Raw genomic sequence first — 21,327 nt, forward strand, 5'->3', positions numbered from 1 at the left:
AAGTTCTGCCTCAACAAAAACTTTCAGAGAACTGGAAATTAATGTGTGGCGGAGGCCGAACTGTCGCTCCTGCGCTGTAGCCCTGTGTGATAATCCTGGCACATGTCCTTCTCCTGCCAGGCTCGCCATCACAATGTGCGTGCCCCTTCCAGGAAGGCTGCAGATGAATTTGTAGCTGATCTATAGTTTTAATCACTTTTCCAATCTGTCATAACGGAGCAGCGTGACATTGTCAGCACCAAGGCACCACGACCTGCATAACCAATGAGCCAGCGCCACGCTCTGTGATGGGCTGAGAGTGCTGAATGATGGCACAGTGACAACCACATCATGGAAAGCCCCCCTCCTCCAGGTTTAGATAGTATTAAAATGCTATATTAATTTTTGGTTATAGTGAGGTTTCATTGAATACACAACATTTACACAGATAAAGCAGAAGTGAAATTGTCACTAGAGCATCATCAGAACTCTGATTACAGATAACGCAGCAATAGCTTTATAAGTAATAGTATATTATCTGTGTTATTACATAGGACTGCAGGTAACATCTACTACATTATCACTATGTGTTATAATTGTGTTACATAGGACTGCATGTAATGAAGGCTCTGACATAGTGTTACATGATATCCCAACACTCAGCATGTTGTAGAAGGGCTGCAACCTTCTCCCATTTACTAAAACCTGTAATGTAATAGAGCTGAGTGTTTTACCTGTCATTTATCTGTGGTGTTACATGGGACTGCAGGTAAAGGTACCTTTACATTGAGCAACTATTGTTCAGATATAAACCAGGGATTATTGCCAATTGTTCTTTGTTAAGCTGAAGTTAAACGACTAGCAAATAATTAATAACTTCAGAAGGGTCTGTGATCCGGGGATTATTCCGATTGCCGGATTGGAGTCCGGAAGGATTTGTTTTTCCTCAAATGGCAAAAATTAGCACCTACCTCATTGGGTCTTTTTGCCTTTCTCTGGATCAACATTGGGGGTAATAAAATAGGCTGAACTGGATGGACATGTGTCCATTTTTTGGCCTTACATACTATGTTAAGCCCCTTTTACACGCAATGATTATTGCTTAAACGCCAAGCTAATAGCTACAGGATATCACTGATAGATGTACTGTATACTACAGTACAGCTCAGCTCTGCTACATCAGCCTGATCAGTTCTGTAAGTGGGAACTGTACTATCTGTGGCCCGGCCATGCTTCACATCTTCTGTTCTTTATTTAGCTTTGGAAATTGACTAATCAATAACCAAAAACCAAACATTGACGTGTAATTATTGGATCCCCCCGCCATACCGCAGGTCCCGCTGCAGCAGTGATTACAGGATACAGATTGCCACTTTCTGCTCCGCTTCTTAAGATTTACTCTGTTACTTTAATTAAACACAATCGCTGGATCAGGAAGAAAACAAAACATGTTTTATCCTAATTGCTGAGAAGTGACAACGGCCTGTTCACAATGTCTCATCCATCAGAGAGGAATGCTCTGCGCTGCAGCATAAAGTGACCATTGCCGGGACTATCTCCTAATAACTAGAGTCTGAAGCTGCCAAATCCCAGGGTCCAATTAGCAATCTCTACGCACTAAAAGGGGTTTTCTGTGGAAACTACTATTGATGGCCTATCTTCAGGATAGGTTATCAATAGTTGATCGGCGAGGGTCAACAAATACAAGGAAATCAGCACCACAAATACACAGAAGTCGGAGCAGAAGCAGCAGAAGTCTCTGCGCCGACCTTGGTGTAGTGGCCGGTGCTTGTAACTGCAGGCTAAGGGCTCGTTGAAATCAATGCGAACTGTGCCTGCAGTTACAAGCGCCGGCCACTACACAGCGGTCGGCGTGGATGTTTCCGCTATTTCAGCTCCGACCTCTGTGCATGTGCGGCACTAACAGTATGCGCATGCTCAACTGATCAGTCGGGTGCCGAGTGACGTCGGACCTCAGTCAATCAACTACTGATGACCTATCCTGATGATACATCATTAATAGTATTCTCTCTAGAAAACCCCTTTAACTCTAAGCCATTCCTTTGCCATTTTCAGTCAACTGCTGTTGGGAAAGCTGAGTGTCATCTTTTAGAATTCCTACAGCTGTGATCACCCAGCTTTCCCAGAGCCTCAAATAAAGCAGCTACCAATTTATACAGTTGCTTGGGCATGGAGGTTATTTTGCTGCTTCAAGAAGTCTAGAAAAGATGGGTGATGCCACCTGTAGCACCACAGGTGATGATACCAGTACAAATAATGTAGCCGATGTAAGGGTGCCTTTACACGGAACCATTAGCATAAAAAAGCAAATAAAAATCGCTGGACTGTTTAAATTTGAATGATAATAGTTCAGTGTAAACGCAGCGAACGATGAATGATAATTTGTTCACTTATTGTTCATCGTTGATCTCATACAATCATGAAAAAGCATTGTTGGCTCATTCACTAATCATTCAATCTAAATACCGATCATTCAGTTGTTCTCATTCACTGCATAAGTGAATGAAAAAGATTTGCAAGTGAATGGTATGAAGAGGCTGCACAAGCGAACTCGGTAGGTAAGGATGCCTTTACACAGTCAGTCCTATGTAACACCACAGATAAATGTTATGATGAGAAATGACAGATAAGACACTCAGCTCTGCTACATCTGTAAATTATACCGCAGAGTTCATAAATGAGATAAGGTTGCAGCACTCGTACAGCATGCTGAGCTGTTGTGATATCATTCAGCACTACATGAGAGCCTCCATTACCTGCAGTCCTATGTAACGTAATGATAACACACAGTGGTAATTCTGAATACAGATAATGTAGTACAATATGACAATGAGCTGTCGCGATATCATTTAATAGTACATCAGAGCCTCTGGAGGGCCGCGCCATCCATTCTCCGCATCAGACATTGTGCTTTTATCTCAGTCTTGTGCTCAGTCAGGTGATTCTCTTTCCAGCAGATTCACTCCTAGTAATTAACTCACTCGCCAGTTGGACAGGACCTGGACGCTGTCCAGCGACAGGTAATGGAGACTTGTGCGGCTCTCATCTTTAACTCGCAGAGCTGTGATAAACCTGATACAGCAGAGTCTGCACCGCAACCCTCGGCGCTGGATGCAAATGGGAAGCATCCAGTACAAGATGACCCAGCTCTAGTTTTTAGGATTCCAGACAGCTATCCCCCCAGAGTTTAGCAGTGATTTTTTTTCAGCATTTTCTATGGTGGTTAAGTGGGCTTTTTTTTTTTTTTTGAGGACAAAAGGAGGCTGCGGCTAGATGTTGCTTTAGAATTTATAGAAAATGCATCTTTGTCTTGATTTTGCCATGTATCCATCACAAATCTGAGGTGAATCCACAGAAAAACTGCATGTGTTACTTGTGGACTTGTTGTGCATTTCACTCTATAGTCAAAAAGACTGATCCGGCGATACATTTCAATACTGGTGGCCGATATTGAAATAACAATACTGTACTAGAATAGGAAAGTATGGAGGCGCTGCATGATGGTATGGCGCATGCGCCCCTAGAGGGCCCCAAAATATGGATTACAATTCTATATTGTGGCCCCTGTAAGTGATAGAGAGTAAAACACAATTGTCAAGTTGAAGAGTATCATCTGAGAAGGAGAAATTACCTTTCTGCATCCCCCTAAGTCCAGTGGGACCGCTGATATGACTGAAGTAAGGAAAGAGTACTGGAAGTGGCCTCCTTCTGCTACGATACATGCATGGGGCAATCATTGGACCCATGTTCATTCCAGGGACTCCCAACACGGATCGGTACCTGAATCTCCTGCAGATGATGGTGGATGATTTACTGGATGATCTGTTCCTATCATACCAGAAGGCAACTACCAGTATACTTTCCTTATTTCAGTCATAGCAGCGGACCCACAGGGCTTAGAGAGACACGGAAAGCAGGTTTCTTCTTCTCACATGGTACTCTTCAACTTTGCAACTGGGTTTTACTCTCTATCTCTTACAGGGGCCACAACACAAAATTGAAATCCATGGTCTTGGGCCCCTTCACTATACCATCATCATCCATGCCTTCCTATTCTAGTACACCATTGTGGTTTCAGTGTAGGACACCAGTACAGAGATAGTGCTGGATCTGGCCTTTTGACTACAACCTGTATTTCCATGGAGCATTTTTGCTCTAGGTGTGGATGTGACATTGAAATCCCCATCCTTATGTGTTGTACTGTAGATTGCAATGGATTTGCAGTGCCGTATTTACACAGCAAATCTGTGTCAATTCTTTCACGTCTGGACCTAAACTTAAAAAAGTATACTATGATCAGCTACAATGAAAGCTGACAATAGCAAGAAGTCGCTCACTACACTCCCTGTCCTGCCATTCACTCCACTGATTAATACGCTATGGTCCCAGGACAGGACACTCACGGCCTGTGCTCCCCCTCCTCCTCCAATATCACCTCTTAGTCCCTCAGGCATAGCAATGAGAGTGGCGCTAGAGAATCAATAGCAATTATGCGTAACATTTCCATGCGGTGAAACTTCTACGGCCCCAGTGGTGTCCAGTACAAAATATATATATTACCATATCCGAGATGGCTTTCTACTGACATTACTGGGGAAAGAGGAGTTAACCCTTAGTTATAGCTAGGACTTCTGTGCATGCAGAAGTTCAGTAGGCAGCAGTGGAGGAACACTCACCATCCAGGACATCATTGACCTCTGCAGGGAGGGCACAGAGGTCTGTGGTGGCATGCAAATGTTGTATGACCCCCTAAAGCCCAGGAGTGGAGTTACCATTTAGTCAAGTAGTTGAGCAAAGCTGGGGTACACCTGTAGAATGGGGGTGGTGACATGACCGGAGATGCTTCCCTGTATTCATTCTATCTCTGCGTAGGTGGTGGGAGCTCTGTGTAACCTGCATCTTTATACTCCCCTACAGATCGACAGAGGAGACTTCCAGCAGGACTCTGTTCTCAAGCAGCTCGAGGTCTTAAAGGAAGAAGAAAAGGAGTTTCAGAAGGTAAGACAGGAACAATAATCCAGGAGAGCAGCGATCTCTGCACCATCAGAGCATTACACCTGTATGTACTGTGCAGAGCCCTGAGGAACTCAAGAGTTGAATTCCGCAGTAGAAAAAGATTTGGAATCAAAAACACTGAAAAAACGCTTGAAGTTCATGATTTTATTATGTTTAAGCATTTAAAAATGCAGAAAAGATAAAAAATAGCGTGTGTTGGAGGCCTTATAGACCCAAGGCTGGGTTCACACCAACACACAGAACAGAAAATAAAGGAAGTGTTGACTACAATGGTGTCCGACCAGCATACTAGCAGAAGTGTTCCCAGATGAAATAGCGCAGCACACAGCCTATTTATCCAGCCTCGGATGACACAGATGTGAACACCCCCTTAGTACTGACACAGTTGTGTTTGAAGAAGTCGCCAACTTGCTGCACAATAACTCCTCACTCATCTTCCCATTGTAACCACTGCACAATGATACAAAGGTTTCCTTGTCGCTGAGTAACCAGGAGAACAATCCGTTGCCGCCGTCCAGCGTCATGATAACATTTTCAGCCTTGACCGCAGAATACGACACTTGATTTTGCTTCAAACCACTTGATATAAGATAGAGGCTGTTTTACAGCGGAGCCCTTTGGCCGACCTCCACACAGTAACATGTGCTGTACTTATATTCCAGCTTCTCTGGATCACTGGCCCTCTGTTTTACCAACCAATTAGGAAAATGCGCCAATAAATCACGACAAAAGGTCCTGCCACCTATATCCTTCCAAGCAGAAGCTGTAATAACACATTGTAAGAAAGACAAGAGGTCACCGTTGGGGGAGAGGAGCAGCACAGATCACTGGGCCTAAGCAGGAGAATCACTTAATGTGCAAGAAGGAAAATAAATGACAAGGGGGTGTGGCCAACCGTTGTGTCAGAAGTATTACAGACCAGCACTTTTATAAGTTCTAAAGCTAGATCATGGTAGACTGAGAGACATTTACCAATACAGGTCAACTAGCGGATGAATAATTGCTCAAAAGAGTAAATTCAAAAAATAGTCGTTCGCTGTAAACACGGCCACGGACGGGGCGATAAATCACTAGTTGTTTTGTTTCATTTTACCCAAAAAAGTGTCGCTAATTGATCAAACGTCTGGTGTCATTCATATTTGAACAGCTTGTGAACAAATTTGCATGGTGATCCCTCTATAAAAGAAATCTCTGCAAACAAGGGCGCTTTGACATGAGCCATTTTCTCACGCGATTTGTAGGGATGTCACATCCCCACCAATCTCATATATGTAGAGCCCTTACTTTCCTATTGGTTCCTCCACACGAGCCATGTTGTGGAGCCTGCTACATTGCGAGACTACAAAATCTCAGCATGCTCTATAAATACAGCCGCGATTTGTGATTTTTTTTTGTAGCCCATGTCTGCCTATGGAGCCTCCTTGTTTATCGCACCAACTTGCAATTTTCGTGCGATGCAATTTTTTTTTCTACATTAGAAAGTCCTATTGACTTTCTTGCTACAAAGTCGTGTGATTTTATCGCGCGAGAAAATTGCAGGTAGCAGGAACGCGATGCTACATTTTTCCCAAGAAAGAAAGCATTGCTGACGGTACAAAATAGCGCATACGTAGCAGCAATATTGCTGTTGCCTGTGTGGAAGCGGCCCTAAGAATGTATCTCTCTTGGGCCTGAGCTAACGAATAAAACCAAGGAAAGTAGGATACCATTTATATGGTCCAACAGGAGGGACAGAAGGTAAGTGGGCGGCCACAACTCCACCACCATACTGATTGAACAAACTAAGTCAGCACTTCCCAATAAACATTTATCGGTGCACCGCTGTCACTACAGTCAGCTGATGGTCAGTGTTCCCGGGTGATGGACACCCACGATCAATCTCCCCCACTATCCCCCCCCCCCCCCCCCTCCCCGCCACTATCCTGAGCACAGGTCATCAATACTTTACTCCCAGAAAACCCCTTTAAAATGAGCCAGATTTATCACATTGTCTCTGCTGGGTGATAAATCTGGCACCTCCTTAGACTGTGTAGTCCAACTTTATACCACCTATTACTTGTCTTGGTTTTACACCAGTTTTTGTGCCAAAAGTTTGGCTCATGTCTAGAGATGAGCGAGCATACTCGCTAAGGCAAACTACTCGAGCAAGTAGTGCCTTATGCGAGTACCTGCCCGCTCGTCTCTAAAGATTCCGCTGCCGGCGGGGGGCGGGGAGCGGCGGGGGAGAGCAGGGAGGAACAGAGGAGAGATCTCTCACTCACTCTCTCCCCCCCCCCCACTCCCCACTCCCCACTGCTCACTCCCGCAACTCACCTCTCACCCTCGCCGGCAGCCAAATCTTTAGAGACGAGCGGGCAGGTACTCGCATAAGGCACTACTCGCTCGAGTAGTTTGCCTTAGCGAGTATGCTCACTCATCTCTACTCATGTCACATTTAGGCTTCACCCCTTTCTCACACTGCCACACCCCTTTTGTTGAACATGATAAAAAAAGGTGTCTATATCACATCTTAAATGTGGTGCAAAGCATGGAAGACCGTTTTATGACACATATTTAATACTAAAATCAGTCCCACTTTATTCATTTTCTCACCATTTTCAAGATCTCTGTTTGCATTCAGTGAATGGGAACATTCAATATTTGTCTCTAGATGCTGAAAACCCATCCCAACTCAATACTTCTCACAGCTGAGGTATTGTTAGAATTGTATACAGTCTAGACAAAGTTTCTGTGAGCTAAAACTAATACTGTAGTTTGTCATACCCTGACAGTTTGTTACAATGTGTCAGTGCAGTTAAACTGTATCAAGCTGTTTAGCTCATAGAGAATCATCCAGGTTGGATACAATTCTGATAAAGCCTCAGCTGTGAGACATAATGGGTCAGGATGGGTTCTCAGTTCTGTACATCCCGTTTTGTTTGCAGAATTAAATGTTTACTTTGTCACCACCGCTGACACTATCATATCACCAAAGCTCCCCTCTATTATTTACATACAGATGAGCGACATGGTTTAAGAGATAATTAATCTCTTCTCCTCCAAAAACTGATTTAGTGTCATATTTAACCAAAGTGGTTTCCATAGTGACTGCAGCAGAAAGCTCTCCCAGGACTTAGGACGACATGTGATTCTAGAGACTTTTGTGGTTTTTGTCTCGCTTCGTTCAGGATCCTGATGATTAGGAACAATGGCTGCTGCAGTCACCGCTTGTCTTTTATCCCGCGCAGGTTCTAGTCTTACATCATTTTCTGGCAGCTGAGAGATGCTGGGAACAGCCTACGAGGCGCTCAGTATTCTGCAGCTTTCTAATAGATTTGGGGGTGAATTTATTATGGGCTGTGCACCCCAATTGTCACTTGCCACTTTTCCAAAATTGTGAAACAAGTGGGTGTGACTTGGAGGGAAGCACCTCCCGCTGCCCAACTCATTTTACTGTAATTTGCCTCAGAAACTGGGATAAATTATATCACAAATCTGTTTGGTGTAGATTTACCTTTCCGGTACACAAACAGCTATAGATGCATCATATTTACTAAGATGCATGCGCCTCCTACGATATTTGGAGCATCTTTTCTCAGCTCACTACCGCTAAGGACTGCTATAGGATCACCTGTAAATTCCCAACTTTGTGTTTCAGTTTGTCACCATTTCTAGATCTCCACTTGGCATCATATGATGTAAACATTCTCATTTCCATCCAAAGACTGACAACCTATCCTTTCCCAAAACTTCACAGCTGAAGGTTGGTTACAATTGTAGCCACTAGATCATCCTCTGTTAAAAAGAAAAAAGTATTGCTCACCGACACACTCCCCATGACATTCAATAGAAGAACGGTAAGACTCCTTCACAGTTGCAGCTCCATCGCCCAGTCCTCAGCGGTAATTAGTAAGAAGTAACATCCAAAGGAAAGGAGACTGGTTGTGATTGTGAAGAAGATTCTTAAGCCTTTATTTAATACGTGCCATACATGTCAGACAGAACTTTGGACGCGTTTCGGTCCAAACCAGGACCTTGGTGACCGTACTACTACAATAATCTCCACTTCCTTAAAAGACATGTGCAATTAAAAACAAGAGAAACAGCTGACAGTTAACCCTCACTCTCCTGATCCGTTATACGTTGTGCATATACACTATATTATGCATTACCCCTGTTCTTCTAAATAAGAGAATTCAATGTAACTACATTAATTCATAAACACTCACAGTACATGGATAGATAGATCAGATACAAAATATTCAGTTATGCATTCATGAATAAATAGAACTGCACTTTGGAATTATACAATATGACTAAAAAGGAATAAATAGGCATGTTAATAATTTCATCGTTGAATAGCATGGAAGATATAGAAAGGATAAAACTGATGCACATACTCTAATGTAGAATAGATCGGAAACGAAGGCTTCGTTTGAAGTTCTATTTATTCATGAATGCATAACTGATCCTAATGATATAGTAATAGTATAGTAATGATATAATGATGATTTATTTATATATAATTATTCATATTCTATTTTGTATCCGATCTATCTATCCACGTACTGTGCGCGTTTATGAATTAAGGTAGTTACATTGAATTCTCTTATTTAGAAGAACAGGGGTATTGCATAATGTAGTATATATGCACAATGTATAATGGATCAGAAATGCCAGCTGTTTCTCTTGTTTTTAATTGCACGTGTCTTTTAAGGAAGTGGAGATTATTGTAGTAGTACGGTGACCAAGGTCCTGGTTTGGACCGAAACGCGTCCGAAGTTCTGTCTGACATGTATGGCACGAATTAAATAAAGGCTTAAGAATCTTCGTCATCCTCTGTTAAGGCCCATTTAGAAACAACGATTATCGCTCAAAATTCGCTCAAAAGCCATCTTTTGAGCGATAACCGTTGTGTCTAAGCACGCTGCCATCGAGCACTGTTCGTGCAGTATTTGTTCATCACTGATTTTTAGCCAGTTAAAAGTCAGCGATGACTCTTATCAGCGCCTCGCACGGAGTTCTCAGTGGGATACCAGCTGAAAGCCCTGAGAACCCGCTCCTCCTTCATTTAACTCCTAAGTAGCTAATTAACTACTTAAGAGTTTATGCAAAGATGATCACTCAAAACTGTCACTCAAACAGGCCTTAGATAAACAGCCTGAATTGTAGAGTGATACAGTGTAACTAAATATCACTATTTCTGCTGATGTTTTTACTTCGCAGAGCCTATCTAGACTGATACATTTTAACAAACCTATTAGGCTCTGTTCACATCTGCGTTGTCATTTCTGTTATCTAATTCCTTCATATAAACTGTAAAATGAAAAAGCTGTAGAGCCAGTTGTGTCACGTGGACACCATCCACACATGTTGAACAATATTTTTTCAGCAAATTTCATGGAATCTGTGATGGAGACTCTTAGCTGAAGCCCCATATGCTGTTGTAAATGTACCCTTAGCTGCGTGAACAAAACTTACAACAGTCCTCCAGAAGAGCTGAACCACAAAGGGGCAGATTTACTATTCAAAATACAACTGATTTCTGGCTTTGTAAAAAGGGGACGTGGCCTATGTCGTACCAAAATCTTGGCGCAATTTGTGGCATAAAGCCAACTAAAAGGTGGTTCAAACTTAGACTAGACAGTTTTAAAATTAGCTCTGCTGAATGATAAAAGTTTAAGACTAATTTTTAGACAATATTAGTAAATAAGCCCCCAAATATGAATTGAAGAATTGAAAACACACGGGGAGTCTAAAACTAAGATGTGCCAAACCAATAGTAAGATGTGCCAAATTTATTGATTTGGTGAATTTTTAGCTGTCCATGCATTGGAAATTAAAATCTACAGCTATGAGCGGGCATAGACTTGTGCCATAAATTATGTCAATTTCTGGTTTAAATTCTACTAAATCTGGTAATCTGCAGAGGCCCCACCCCTATGCTAAATCCTACCCACTTTTATCACTTTCATAAGGGCTTCATCACGGCTGGCTGATATACGGTACCATGTGATGCACAGGCTCGGCTTATATATGCCATCGGGCGGGGGAGATAGCTTAGCAGAGCTAACCTGTCTCCCCCTTCCCTCCCCTTCGCTGGCTCACCTCCTCTATTCTCCCCTCTGTCTGTTTGTAATGGGAAGGGGCAGAGCAATGCCCCCTCCCATTGCTAACAGTCGTAAGGGAGGAGAGTGGAGAAGAGAAGAGGGAGGGAGTTTAGCAGTCACGCTGCTAAACTCCCTCCCACCTCTCTTCTCCGGCCGCTGTCATTGGCTCCCATAGGAGTCTATGTCAGTGGCCGTAGTCCGGCCAGGAAGATAGTTCCAGGACTATCTTTCCAGCCCGGCGTAAAAGCGCCCGGCTGGGCATTTTTACGCTGCGGGAATACACCTGTGTGATCTAATGCATTGAAATCCAATGCACCAGATGGTAGCGTATATTGGTCAGCCGTGAAAATGGCGGCCACTCTACGCTCATGTGAAGAAGCCCTAAGGGTGAGAAAAGCAGTAAACAACAAGTATTCTCAAATTATTGCACAAGATTCAGATGCACCATGAATAGTGATTTTTTTTTTGTATGTTAAAAAACTGGCATAAAAGTCTGTAATGATCCCCTTCCCCCTTAAAAAAAAATTACTATAACTCCTCAGCAACTTAATCGTTCTATAAACCATTTTCATCAGAGAAATGAAGGTATGAATACTTTGGTGGATGCGGCTGACAGTATTTTTGGCACTTTATCCTTGTAGATCAATAAGAGGGATTTCCACTTTTATTATATGATAAAACAAATTATCATACAGTAGATGATCCTTTTGAATCCGTTCCTTACAGCTTTCAAAATGCTTGCCATTGCTCAGTGGGATCTTTCTTTGTTCATTCGCATGTGCTCCGCTCATTACAAGGGAGTGATAGCTATAATGACCCCTGGAAGTAATGTAAAAATGTCCTGAAAAATCTTCAATGTATCAAAAATTTACAACTAAAATCAGTTGAACTAATGTAATAAATCACTTTACAGAGAATCTCATGATTTCACATTACAAACTGCGTACATTATTAAATAGCTCGGCCGTGCCCCATGAGGCTGGTGTATGCAGAGTCACAATGGCTGTATAATTCTTTATAAAAGCTTTCCGCTTTATTTTAAGACGAGTATTTTAGAAGACCAACTAGAGCTCATTTTAATGTAGGCAGGAAAAGTGAAAATCCACATGAGATTGCTTTTTTTGAAAATGCATATATACCAGCCTCATCAGGACTAAGAGATTTATTTAAAGGGGCGGTCCAGTAACAAACTGACTTTTTAAACTCGGTCCAGATTAGTTAAAATATTTTTAAAAAACCAAGGGTGCTTACTAGAGATGAGCGAGCGTATTCGGAAAAGCACTACTCGCTCGAGTAATTTGCTTTATCCGAGTATCGCTGTGCTCGTCCCTGAAGATTCGGGTGCCGCTGCGGCTGACAGGTGAGTCGCAGCGGGGAGCAGGGGAGAGCGGGCGGGAGAGAGGGAGAGAAAGATCTCCCCTCCGTTCCTCCCCGCTCTCCCCTGCAGCTCCCCGCTTCATGCCGGCACCCGAATCTTCAGGGACGAGCACAGCGATACTCGGATAAAGCAAATTACTCGAGCGAGTAGTGCTTTCCCGAGTACGCTCGCTCATCTCTAGTGCTTACCCGTCCTCAGTCCCCGCGATCCAGCACAGCCCCACGATTCTTCCGGTCTCTGCTGACAGTGGGAGTTGGGTGACTGCTGCTTGCTAGTAAGAGACCATAGCATCACCATTCCAAACTCCTAGCATCATGGTGATCAGAGTGTGAGCACTGACGCCAGGAGAACAGGCGGAGACACTGTGACCTCTGATTGGCAGGCAGCGGTCACCTCAGTTCCGCTGTTAACACAGACCAAGAGGATCGTGGGTCTGCACTGCTGGAACGGAGGACAGGTAAGTACCCATTGTTTTATTGTTTTCACTCATTTGGATCTAATTTTAAAAAGTCCGTTTGTAACCAGACACCCCCTTGAAATCTGGTGACTGATCCTTTGTAATAGTAAGGAGGTATTCAATAAGTGTGCTAAACTCCCAATATGACCGAAGCATGTAAAAACACACTGAATGACTAGCCTCTAAGTAACTCAATGATAGTCCTGAAATAATGACTCTCTTCCTTCCTAGGACCCCACCAATGGCTACTACAGTGTGAACACCTTCAAAGATCACCACTCAACCCCAACCATCGCTCTATCCAACTGCCCGCCAGATATACGACCAGCAAATAAGCAGCGGGTCCCTACAGGCATGTCCTTCACCAACATCTACAGCACGTTAAGTGGCCAAAACCGCCTGTACGACTACAGCCAGCGCTTTGTCCTTGGCATGGGTAGCAGCTCCATCGAGCTTTGTGAACGCGAGTTCCAAAGGGGCTCAATGAGCGACAGCAGCTCTTTCCTGGACACTCAGTGTGACAGCAGCGTCAGCAGCAGCGGGAAGCAAGATGGCTATGTTCAGTTTGATAAATCCAGCAAAGCGTCAGCTTCCTCGTCCCACTACTCCCAGTCGTCCTCTCAAAATTCGGATCCTAGCCGGCCACTTCAGAGGAGAATGCAGACACATGTGTGACCATGGGCCTTAAGCAGAATGCACTGTGGGTGGCAAGGAGGAGGACATTAAGGCTTATGACAAGGACTTCGGACATTCTGAAGCCAGAATCTAAGGGTCTTGTGGAGCCTCTCAAGATATTTATCTAGTTTTATATTTATATGAGAAAAAAAAAAAAAAACGAGGAGAGGAGGATCTCCATACTGTACAAAGCACTTTGTTCTATGGAGTATAACAAGCCATGCTTCTATTCCTTAGGTGGGAGGGAGTTACCCATTTTATAGACTATCCCTGGAAAAACAACAAAGACATTAAAAAAAGTTAAGCTCCCTGTCATATGTGGAGCCACTGTGCAATGTGAAGCAGGAATCTAGCCATTAGTAAGCACAATGCTGATGAGGAATGCAGATAATGGCAGGGTAGGAGAGGAACTGCAGCACAGGGACCCAAGAGGGGGACTCCAGCAGTTCATGTAGCAGTAAGCTGGCCTATACGCAATGAAGGGAGGTCCCAATCTATTCTATGTGTTGACCAGTATATATATTAAAAAATATACATTTTTTAGATGATTAAACCTCAAAAATGGTGCCCCTCCCCCACCCCACCCAATAACCCCCAGTACAACATAGTATGATTCCCCACCGGTAGGGGATGTGGCTGTAGGAAACAATGGAGCAGATTTTTTTGTTTTATCTTCTATACTTTTATCATGTTTTATTTAAAAAAAATAGAAAAAAAAGAAAAAAAATCTCTAGTTTCAGGGACTGTGAGGACTGGAGTCATCAGTTCCCATTGTGTCTTTTCTCCCCATCTTTCAAGGACTCTTCACGTGGGAGACATCACGCGCCTATAATTTATATGATTATTTTATACTGTTCATACATAGTTTCTACTCATATGAACTGATCTGAGGGTGTTGATGGGTACCGCAATGGGTGCTGACCATGGGCCTGGTCACCTGATCACTGGATAAAATCATTTCATGGTGACCAGGGCACAAAATGTGGAAAGATGAAAGAACGTTAATGTGTTATCCTTCAATAAAATAGGCAGTGTGTTTGTTATAGTGGGGTTGGCCATGTTTGTTGGATATCTATATATACATATGTTTTAATAAATCCATGTCCGAGCACAGGACAGTGAGCAGCTATTGTCACGCAGAGTCTGGGATGTATTTATTGCCGCTGTAGCGGTGTTCAACAGTGTGGGGGGTCTGGAACGCAGACCCAAATGCGAATGTTGCCTGTATCCAAATTAAGAGGAAATATTATATTGAGTACTCATAGAGAACCATAATAAACCACTACACAGACCGTCTAGTGATCAGAATGAATTCTAGTTTATTTTCGAAGATTGCTAGTTTTTATGCAAGATGAAAAGAAGGCGTTTCCAAATGTTACCTGATGCCTAGTTACAAAGTACTTTTGGTGACCAAACCCTCATTCCAACAGGTTACAACATGACTGTAAATCAAAAAGCTTTCTAAACAAAAGGTATCAACAAAACTGTTTGAAGTGTACATAAAACAGTTACATGTGATAATAAAGGTTGACTCCTGGCTGTCTAAGTACCTTGTTAATTACATTTCTTGTTTGACAAGAAATGTAATCTTCAAGGTCCATCAACAATTTGCACATCAAAAGAGGGGGGCATTGTCTCCAGTTTACACATAGACAAAACTGGTTCAGCCACCTACTTGGGAGTCAGTACAAAGTTGGGATTCAGTAAGATAGCTGAATAAAATCTAATTAATCATACATTTAGTATTCTAAAATCAATATTCAAATAGACTCTTGAATATACCTTTTTACATATGATTCTATATCCAAATTCTACTAGCAACTTCCGGAATGTTTTACATATTTTTCATTTCCATAATACATAACATTATATAACCAAATAACTAATGTCACATTTATTACAATGTTTCCTTATCTTTCTTATGTTAGGTTATTAAAAATATTGATTGACCCCTATCAACAGTGTCACTGATCCCAAGTCAACAGTTACACAGCTTAAGATAAACCCAAAAACATAAGTGTTGTCTCATCTGTGTTCCTGGTTCCATCACTTCGTTCAGGCATGTGCCCCTTCATACATACTCATCTTCACCTTCTTATATATTGTATATACAGGAAAATGCCTTTACTTTGGCTTCAAAGAGACCGTAATAGGTGCAGGATTATCAGACAGTTATAGAAACGTCTACAAGACTCACTTGTATGTAACCTTCTTAAATATTAGACACTTTGTTTTCCTCCATGGTTCTCTTAAGAAATCACAGTGACCACTCAGCAAATCCAAGTCAAAAAATGGAAGTCTGAAACACTGCAGTGTGTGAAAACCATGCATACGTCCCTACAGTGAATGTGACGGGCACACGTTTATACTGTTTGTGGTATAAATGTATTCGACGTACAACCGGAAGGTTCCCATGGAAGGTGTCATAGTGTGACATTTTTTTCTTCTGTTTCATGTGCGCCTATGATGGGTTTATAAAAAACTTTTCATAATGAATTTATCCAGACCCAACACTTTCTATCAATTCATTACCATGTTGCAAAATGTTCTCAAAATTCTTTCAATGTCAGGTGGTTTCGAAAAGTACTGCTGAAAAGAAAAGGCCCGTATAAACATTTAAAGGACCCTGTCACCAAACACCACCAGAGACTTAGTTCACGATGTTCAGACCGCATGCACACTTCACCAGCAGATACAACGGGAACGAGGGAGCAGATAAATATGAAAAGATACATTCCCTGCCTTCCCTTCAGCTCAGAGAACAGCAGCGTTACTTGTTGCTGTTTGGTGGTGACAGATTCCCTTTTAAAAACCAAAGAAGTAACATTTTTGAGTTGATGTGCCTGTTACACAAATATTGTGCCATGTAATACTAATATCCAGCCCTAAAAAATGATACACCACGAGCTAGATTGCTCTTTTATATATGAACAACCTGCTATGTACCGCTAGCACAAAAATCCTAAACAAACCATATATACCGTAAATGCATATAGAAACTCACAGTGTTTTAATGGTAACTGAACTTTCTACCTTTCCTTTTCCTCACTCTTTATTAAACTGTGTACTCGCTCTGGAAAACTGCTAAATACATCTTGTCGGAGGAGATGAACTCACAGCTCACTGACAAATCAGATTACATGCTGAGAGACACTCACAGAGACAGTGCTGCAGCTAATAGTGTTTTACTCTTTCACAGCTTTTGGATTCACATCTACACTGCTCAGTACTTCTCTATAATGCTGCTGCTTTTCTGTTTATGACAGTGACAGGTGAGCAGAATCTCCTCTACTTTCTGTGGGCAGTGTATATGTGATACTATGTCAGCTATTCTCTACCCTTCAGCTCAGGGAAAACGGAAAATCAGAGATATAGTCTGCAAAGCAGGAAACTGCTAAATTAGTGGGATACAAGTCATACTGACTACTCCATAGCTAAAAAATTACTTACTGCTAGCGTCTCACACCGTTTACGTGGTCTCTGCTGCGCTCAATATTTGACACCAAGAGAAAAAAAAAATCACTGTATGGGGCTTTATTTTATCCCTTTTGTCTTTTTTGTGGTAACGTCGATGTATTTTGCTGGTACTGGATTTATTAAAAGTAAATTGGATATAACAGATCCATATGATTTCCTATATGAATGTAGGCTATACTGTGTATTATGACCGTTATATGGGATATTAGTCATTTATTTCATATAGAAAAAACTGTGATGTTATCAAAAGCGACCAATCAGATGTTAATCAGTGGGAGGAGGCAGTAGTTTTGGTAAAACTTGAGTTTTATTAGTAGCAGGCGGACACAGAACTAGTCCTACATATTCATGAGCTGCAGCCCGCCCTCCAGCCAATGAGTAGCATCTCTCTCTTTATGCACAATAATAGGCGGAGAGAAGCCAATCATTGGCTGGAGTGTGGTGTGGGTGTATTAGTCTGCAGCTCATAAATATCATGGACTACTTTAAGGCTGGGTTCTCACTGGGCAGATTATCGGCGGAAATCTCGCGGTTTGGTCGCAGTGAAAAACCGTGAGATTTCCGGCGGAAGAACCGCTGCTTCAAAACCCGCGGCAGTTTTGAAGCGGCCTGGCTGCTCGCTCTTCCACTGCGGCCGGCACTCCCATAGAGGAGAGTGCGGCCGCAGCGGGGAAAAAAAATGGACCTGCTGTGGTCGGCAAATACGCGCTGCAGCAGCGGCTTCTGCCGGCTTAGCCGCAGCGGATTTGCCGTCCCGTGTGGACGAGATTTCTGAGAAATCTTGTCCACATGGCTGGCTAATCCCGGGATTAGCGGCCGCATGCGGATTTGCCGCTGCGAAATTCCGCACGGAATTTCCGCGGCAAATCCGCCCCGTGTGAACCCAGCCTAAGTGTTCCTCTATGAATGTGTTGCTCCAGATAACATGCAAGTTTCTCCAAAACTACTGCACAGATCCACACAGCAGACATATCACTGCAATCAGTGTGACTGGCACTACCTTGTGCAGCCCTTAGTGAGAGGTCCAAAAAGATGGTGATGGAGTCTCTTTAAATGCGTCACACCAGGTGTGTATAGAAGGGCCTCAGGGTCTTCCACTAAAAAGAATGGAGGAAGAAAGCCACTAGATGCCACCGGTATGATGAAGGAAGGCAGAGCAGTTGCCAGGAAGACATGTCAACGGCTTGCAGTGTAATGGATCCACATCTTACTGTGTGAGCACCAACTTTACTGAATGGTAGCAGGAACACTTCAGTGTCAAGCGGCACTATTTTGTGTTCCTGCTCTTGAGCAAGCGTTTCCACTTTCTATCTCTAATCTGCGTGGTAGAATTCACTTTCTCTCCTAAGGCTAATTAAACACATTTAGTAAAACTACATTGGTATGTTATGGAATTGCATGATGAGCATTTGCTCCATACTGTTGCTTGAATCCTTAGTGAAGTGACTGAGAAGCAGCCTGCTGATGAGCCGCTCTGCCCAAGTGCAACATGCAGTGATTGCAATAATGCAGAATTACACAAAGTGCAATGTATTAATACAGTATACTATAGCGGCTTTGGAGCTGGATCCTCGCTGTCATCCTCCTAGTCATATTAGAAATTCATGTAAATTCCCTTAATATGGGAATCCGGTAGTCCAGCATCTATTTACCTTTTCTGTCCATAAAGTAGTGTAATCTTGCATTAGCAGAATGAAAATTGGGAGCCGATAACCTCAGGGTAAGGAATGTTCCAGACATTCACGATGAAGGCGTTCTCTCACCATGAGACTTAATGGTCACTTGTCCCCACAGTTTCATTCTCCGCCTCGTTAACATTTTGCCTCTGGTTATAGTGCGCTCCGTCCGGACTCATCTCAATGCTGTCTGGGAGATAAATGGCCTGGACTGGAGAGCCGGCAAAAATAGAAGATTCCTCCCCATCCCCCGATTACGCGTCCTCTACTACTACTACTCCATTATCAAATCATCACTGACCTATTCTGCACGCTGAATTCATTCGCCTCAGTCAGAACACTGTAAAAGCTCAATATTCCCTACTACAGTATGGTTTCCATGTTGTAGCTAGTCATCGCTGGGATTTCCATGACAACTATTTTCCCAAATCATCAGATAGTTGTCAGACTTCACCCGCTTGCGATTTTTATTTCGCTACACAGTTACACTATACAGTCATGTGATTGCTACGTTCTGGAGAGATTTAGAAAAAGCTACATCATGTAAAATGATAAGAGGATTCCTACATTTCTGTTCTACACCTTTTCCTTTATGCACATAATGGGACACAGGAGCAAAATTCAAATAATGACGACTAAATAATGGCAGCAGCTTAAGTATTTATATCCAGACTGGGAATAGCAAACCTTATGCGTTTAACATTTCCATCACTAGGAGGTGCTCACTCCATATTTATTTATACAGCTAGTATTGAATTCATTGTAGACATCTGAGTGCAGATAGCTCCCCCTAGTGGAGACTGCAGGAAATCAGAATGTCATTATTCAACTATGACCATGAGAAGGGAAGCATCCAGAGAGATAAAGTGCTGGCCGAAAAGCAGTGGTCTGTATGGTAGGTACCCCACTGGTATACACATATACACTAAAAAATACCTTTACTGTGGGAGCTGATAATCATAGAAGAGTCTTTAAAACTCCCTCCTCAACTTACGGAACCTTCAGGGGTGACCAGAAATGTTACCTCAGTCCTATGTAATGCTACAAATAACACACAGGGATTACTCCGAGTACAGGTAATGTAGCAAGTGTTGACTATAGCTGGAGGGCTCTTATCTCCATTCAGCTCCTTTGTTCTCCGATGGGTTAAAAAGCTGAAACAATACTATCAGCACTACCCGCGGAGAAGTCAGCGTGCGATCCTGATAAGATCATACAATGATTTTTAGGTTGGCTTGAATTTAACGATCAACTAGCAGTGCTCGAAAAGTGCACAATGGCTGCGCGTTAAGATGTTACGATTATCGCTCAAACGATAGCTTTTGAGCGATCATCACTCCGTGTTAATGGATCTTAAGACTAATGATGCATACTAATGTACAGTGTGCATCAGGTAGTCAGAGAAGCGGTGAGGCCATCTTTGTCCAGGTTGCTTTACATAAGCACTTGTTTTTATTTTAATTTTGGGGCAATCCACCACAGTATCAGTAATCTTTGTTGTAAAGAATCTAGTTCTGTAGCTCGCTCCCTCCAGGCTGTGTATTCTGCACTTTTTGTTTCCCTGCCAGATCACATGAGCAGCACTCTGACAACCTTCTACGTCCTGCAGTTAAGGTAGCAACTTTATGACAACTGCCAAAAATAAAAACGGTCTTTCTCACCCATAACAACCAATCACAGAGCATTTTTCATTTTGCATTCTGCTCTTCAAAATTAAAGCTAAACTGTGATTGATTGCTATAGACAAGGCAAGTAGTTTTTTTTTTTGGCAGTTGTCATAAATCTGCCCCATTAACGCAGAGGGTTGTCAGAGTGCTGCTCATGTGATCTGGCGGTGAACAAAAAGTGCAAAATACTCAGCCTGAAGGGGACGAGCTATAGCGCTGAATTCTTGACAGCAGAGGTAACTGACATTGTGATGGATTTCTCAAAGAAGAAAAAAACGGAGTGCTTCTTTAAACATGGAGTCAGGAACGCTGAGAACAGAACATCTGAGCAAAGAGCATTTAGCGTATGGCAATAATGCGACCTCCTCACGGGGTATCAGATCAATGTCGAACAAGTAAACTTCAATTGACATGCAGAAAAATGGAACAAGCCACGGCATGGGGGAATTGATCCAAACAGTAAAAACATTATAAATAAGGAAAATATGCATGAAAACGATCCTGCTGCAATTTACCCTACAAAATGGAAAATCATAGGAATGCAGCAGCCTGAGGAAACTTCGAAATGTCTGGACTGTAATGTTAAACTTTATCAGAGAGGTAAGTAACTCCGTATCACAGTATTGCACACTGAGCCGTTCCCATAAATCCCTCTTCCCTCCTGTATAGCGGTATCTCCCCCCCCCCCCACACACACACACACACACACACACTCTACTGACAGCTGCACTGACTGGTCCTGCTGCCCCTTCTCTGCCGGAGGGCAGGTCATGCATCTTTAAAGGCTGGATAACTCCTTTAATTACAATTCTAAGTTGTCAGATTCTTGCCCGCTCCTTTGCCTCATCCGTTATTGCATTGTTTGTTATTGAAGAGTAAAGAGCTGAGCTGC

The 21,327-nt window shown here is 42.7% G+C and overlaps 1 protein-coding gene across 2 annotated transcripts in view; it reads left to right on the forward strand.

Annotated features, from left to right (window-relative positions):
- The window catches only part of KIRREL3 (kirre like nephrin family adhesion molecule 3), a 765,513-nt gene extending 750,780 nt beyond the window's left edge, over positions 1-14,733 (forward strand). For both annotated transcript variants that reach the window (XM_066607257.1, XM_066607258.1), the window contains 2 exons: positions 4,918-4,998; positions 13,172-14,733. In XM_066607257.1, coding sequence (XP_066463354.1) covers positions 4,918-4,998; positions 13,172-13,615 — 525 coding nt within the window. In that variant the 3' untranslated portion in view covers positions 13,616-14,733. The remainder of the gene's footprint in view (positions 1-4,917; positions 4,999-13,171) is intronic.
- The last annotated feature ends 6,594 nt before the right edge of the window (positions 14,734-21,327 follow it).

The sequence above is a fragment of the Eleutherodactylus coqui genome, chromosome 6, assembly GCF_035609145.1.
Source record: "Eleutherodactylus coqui strain aEleCoq1 chromosome 6, aEleCoq1.hap1, whole genome shotgun sequence".
Lineage (NCBI taxonomy): Eukaryota > Metazoa > Chordata > Amphibia > Anura > Eleutherodactylidae > Eleutherodactylus > Eleutherodactylus coqui.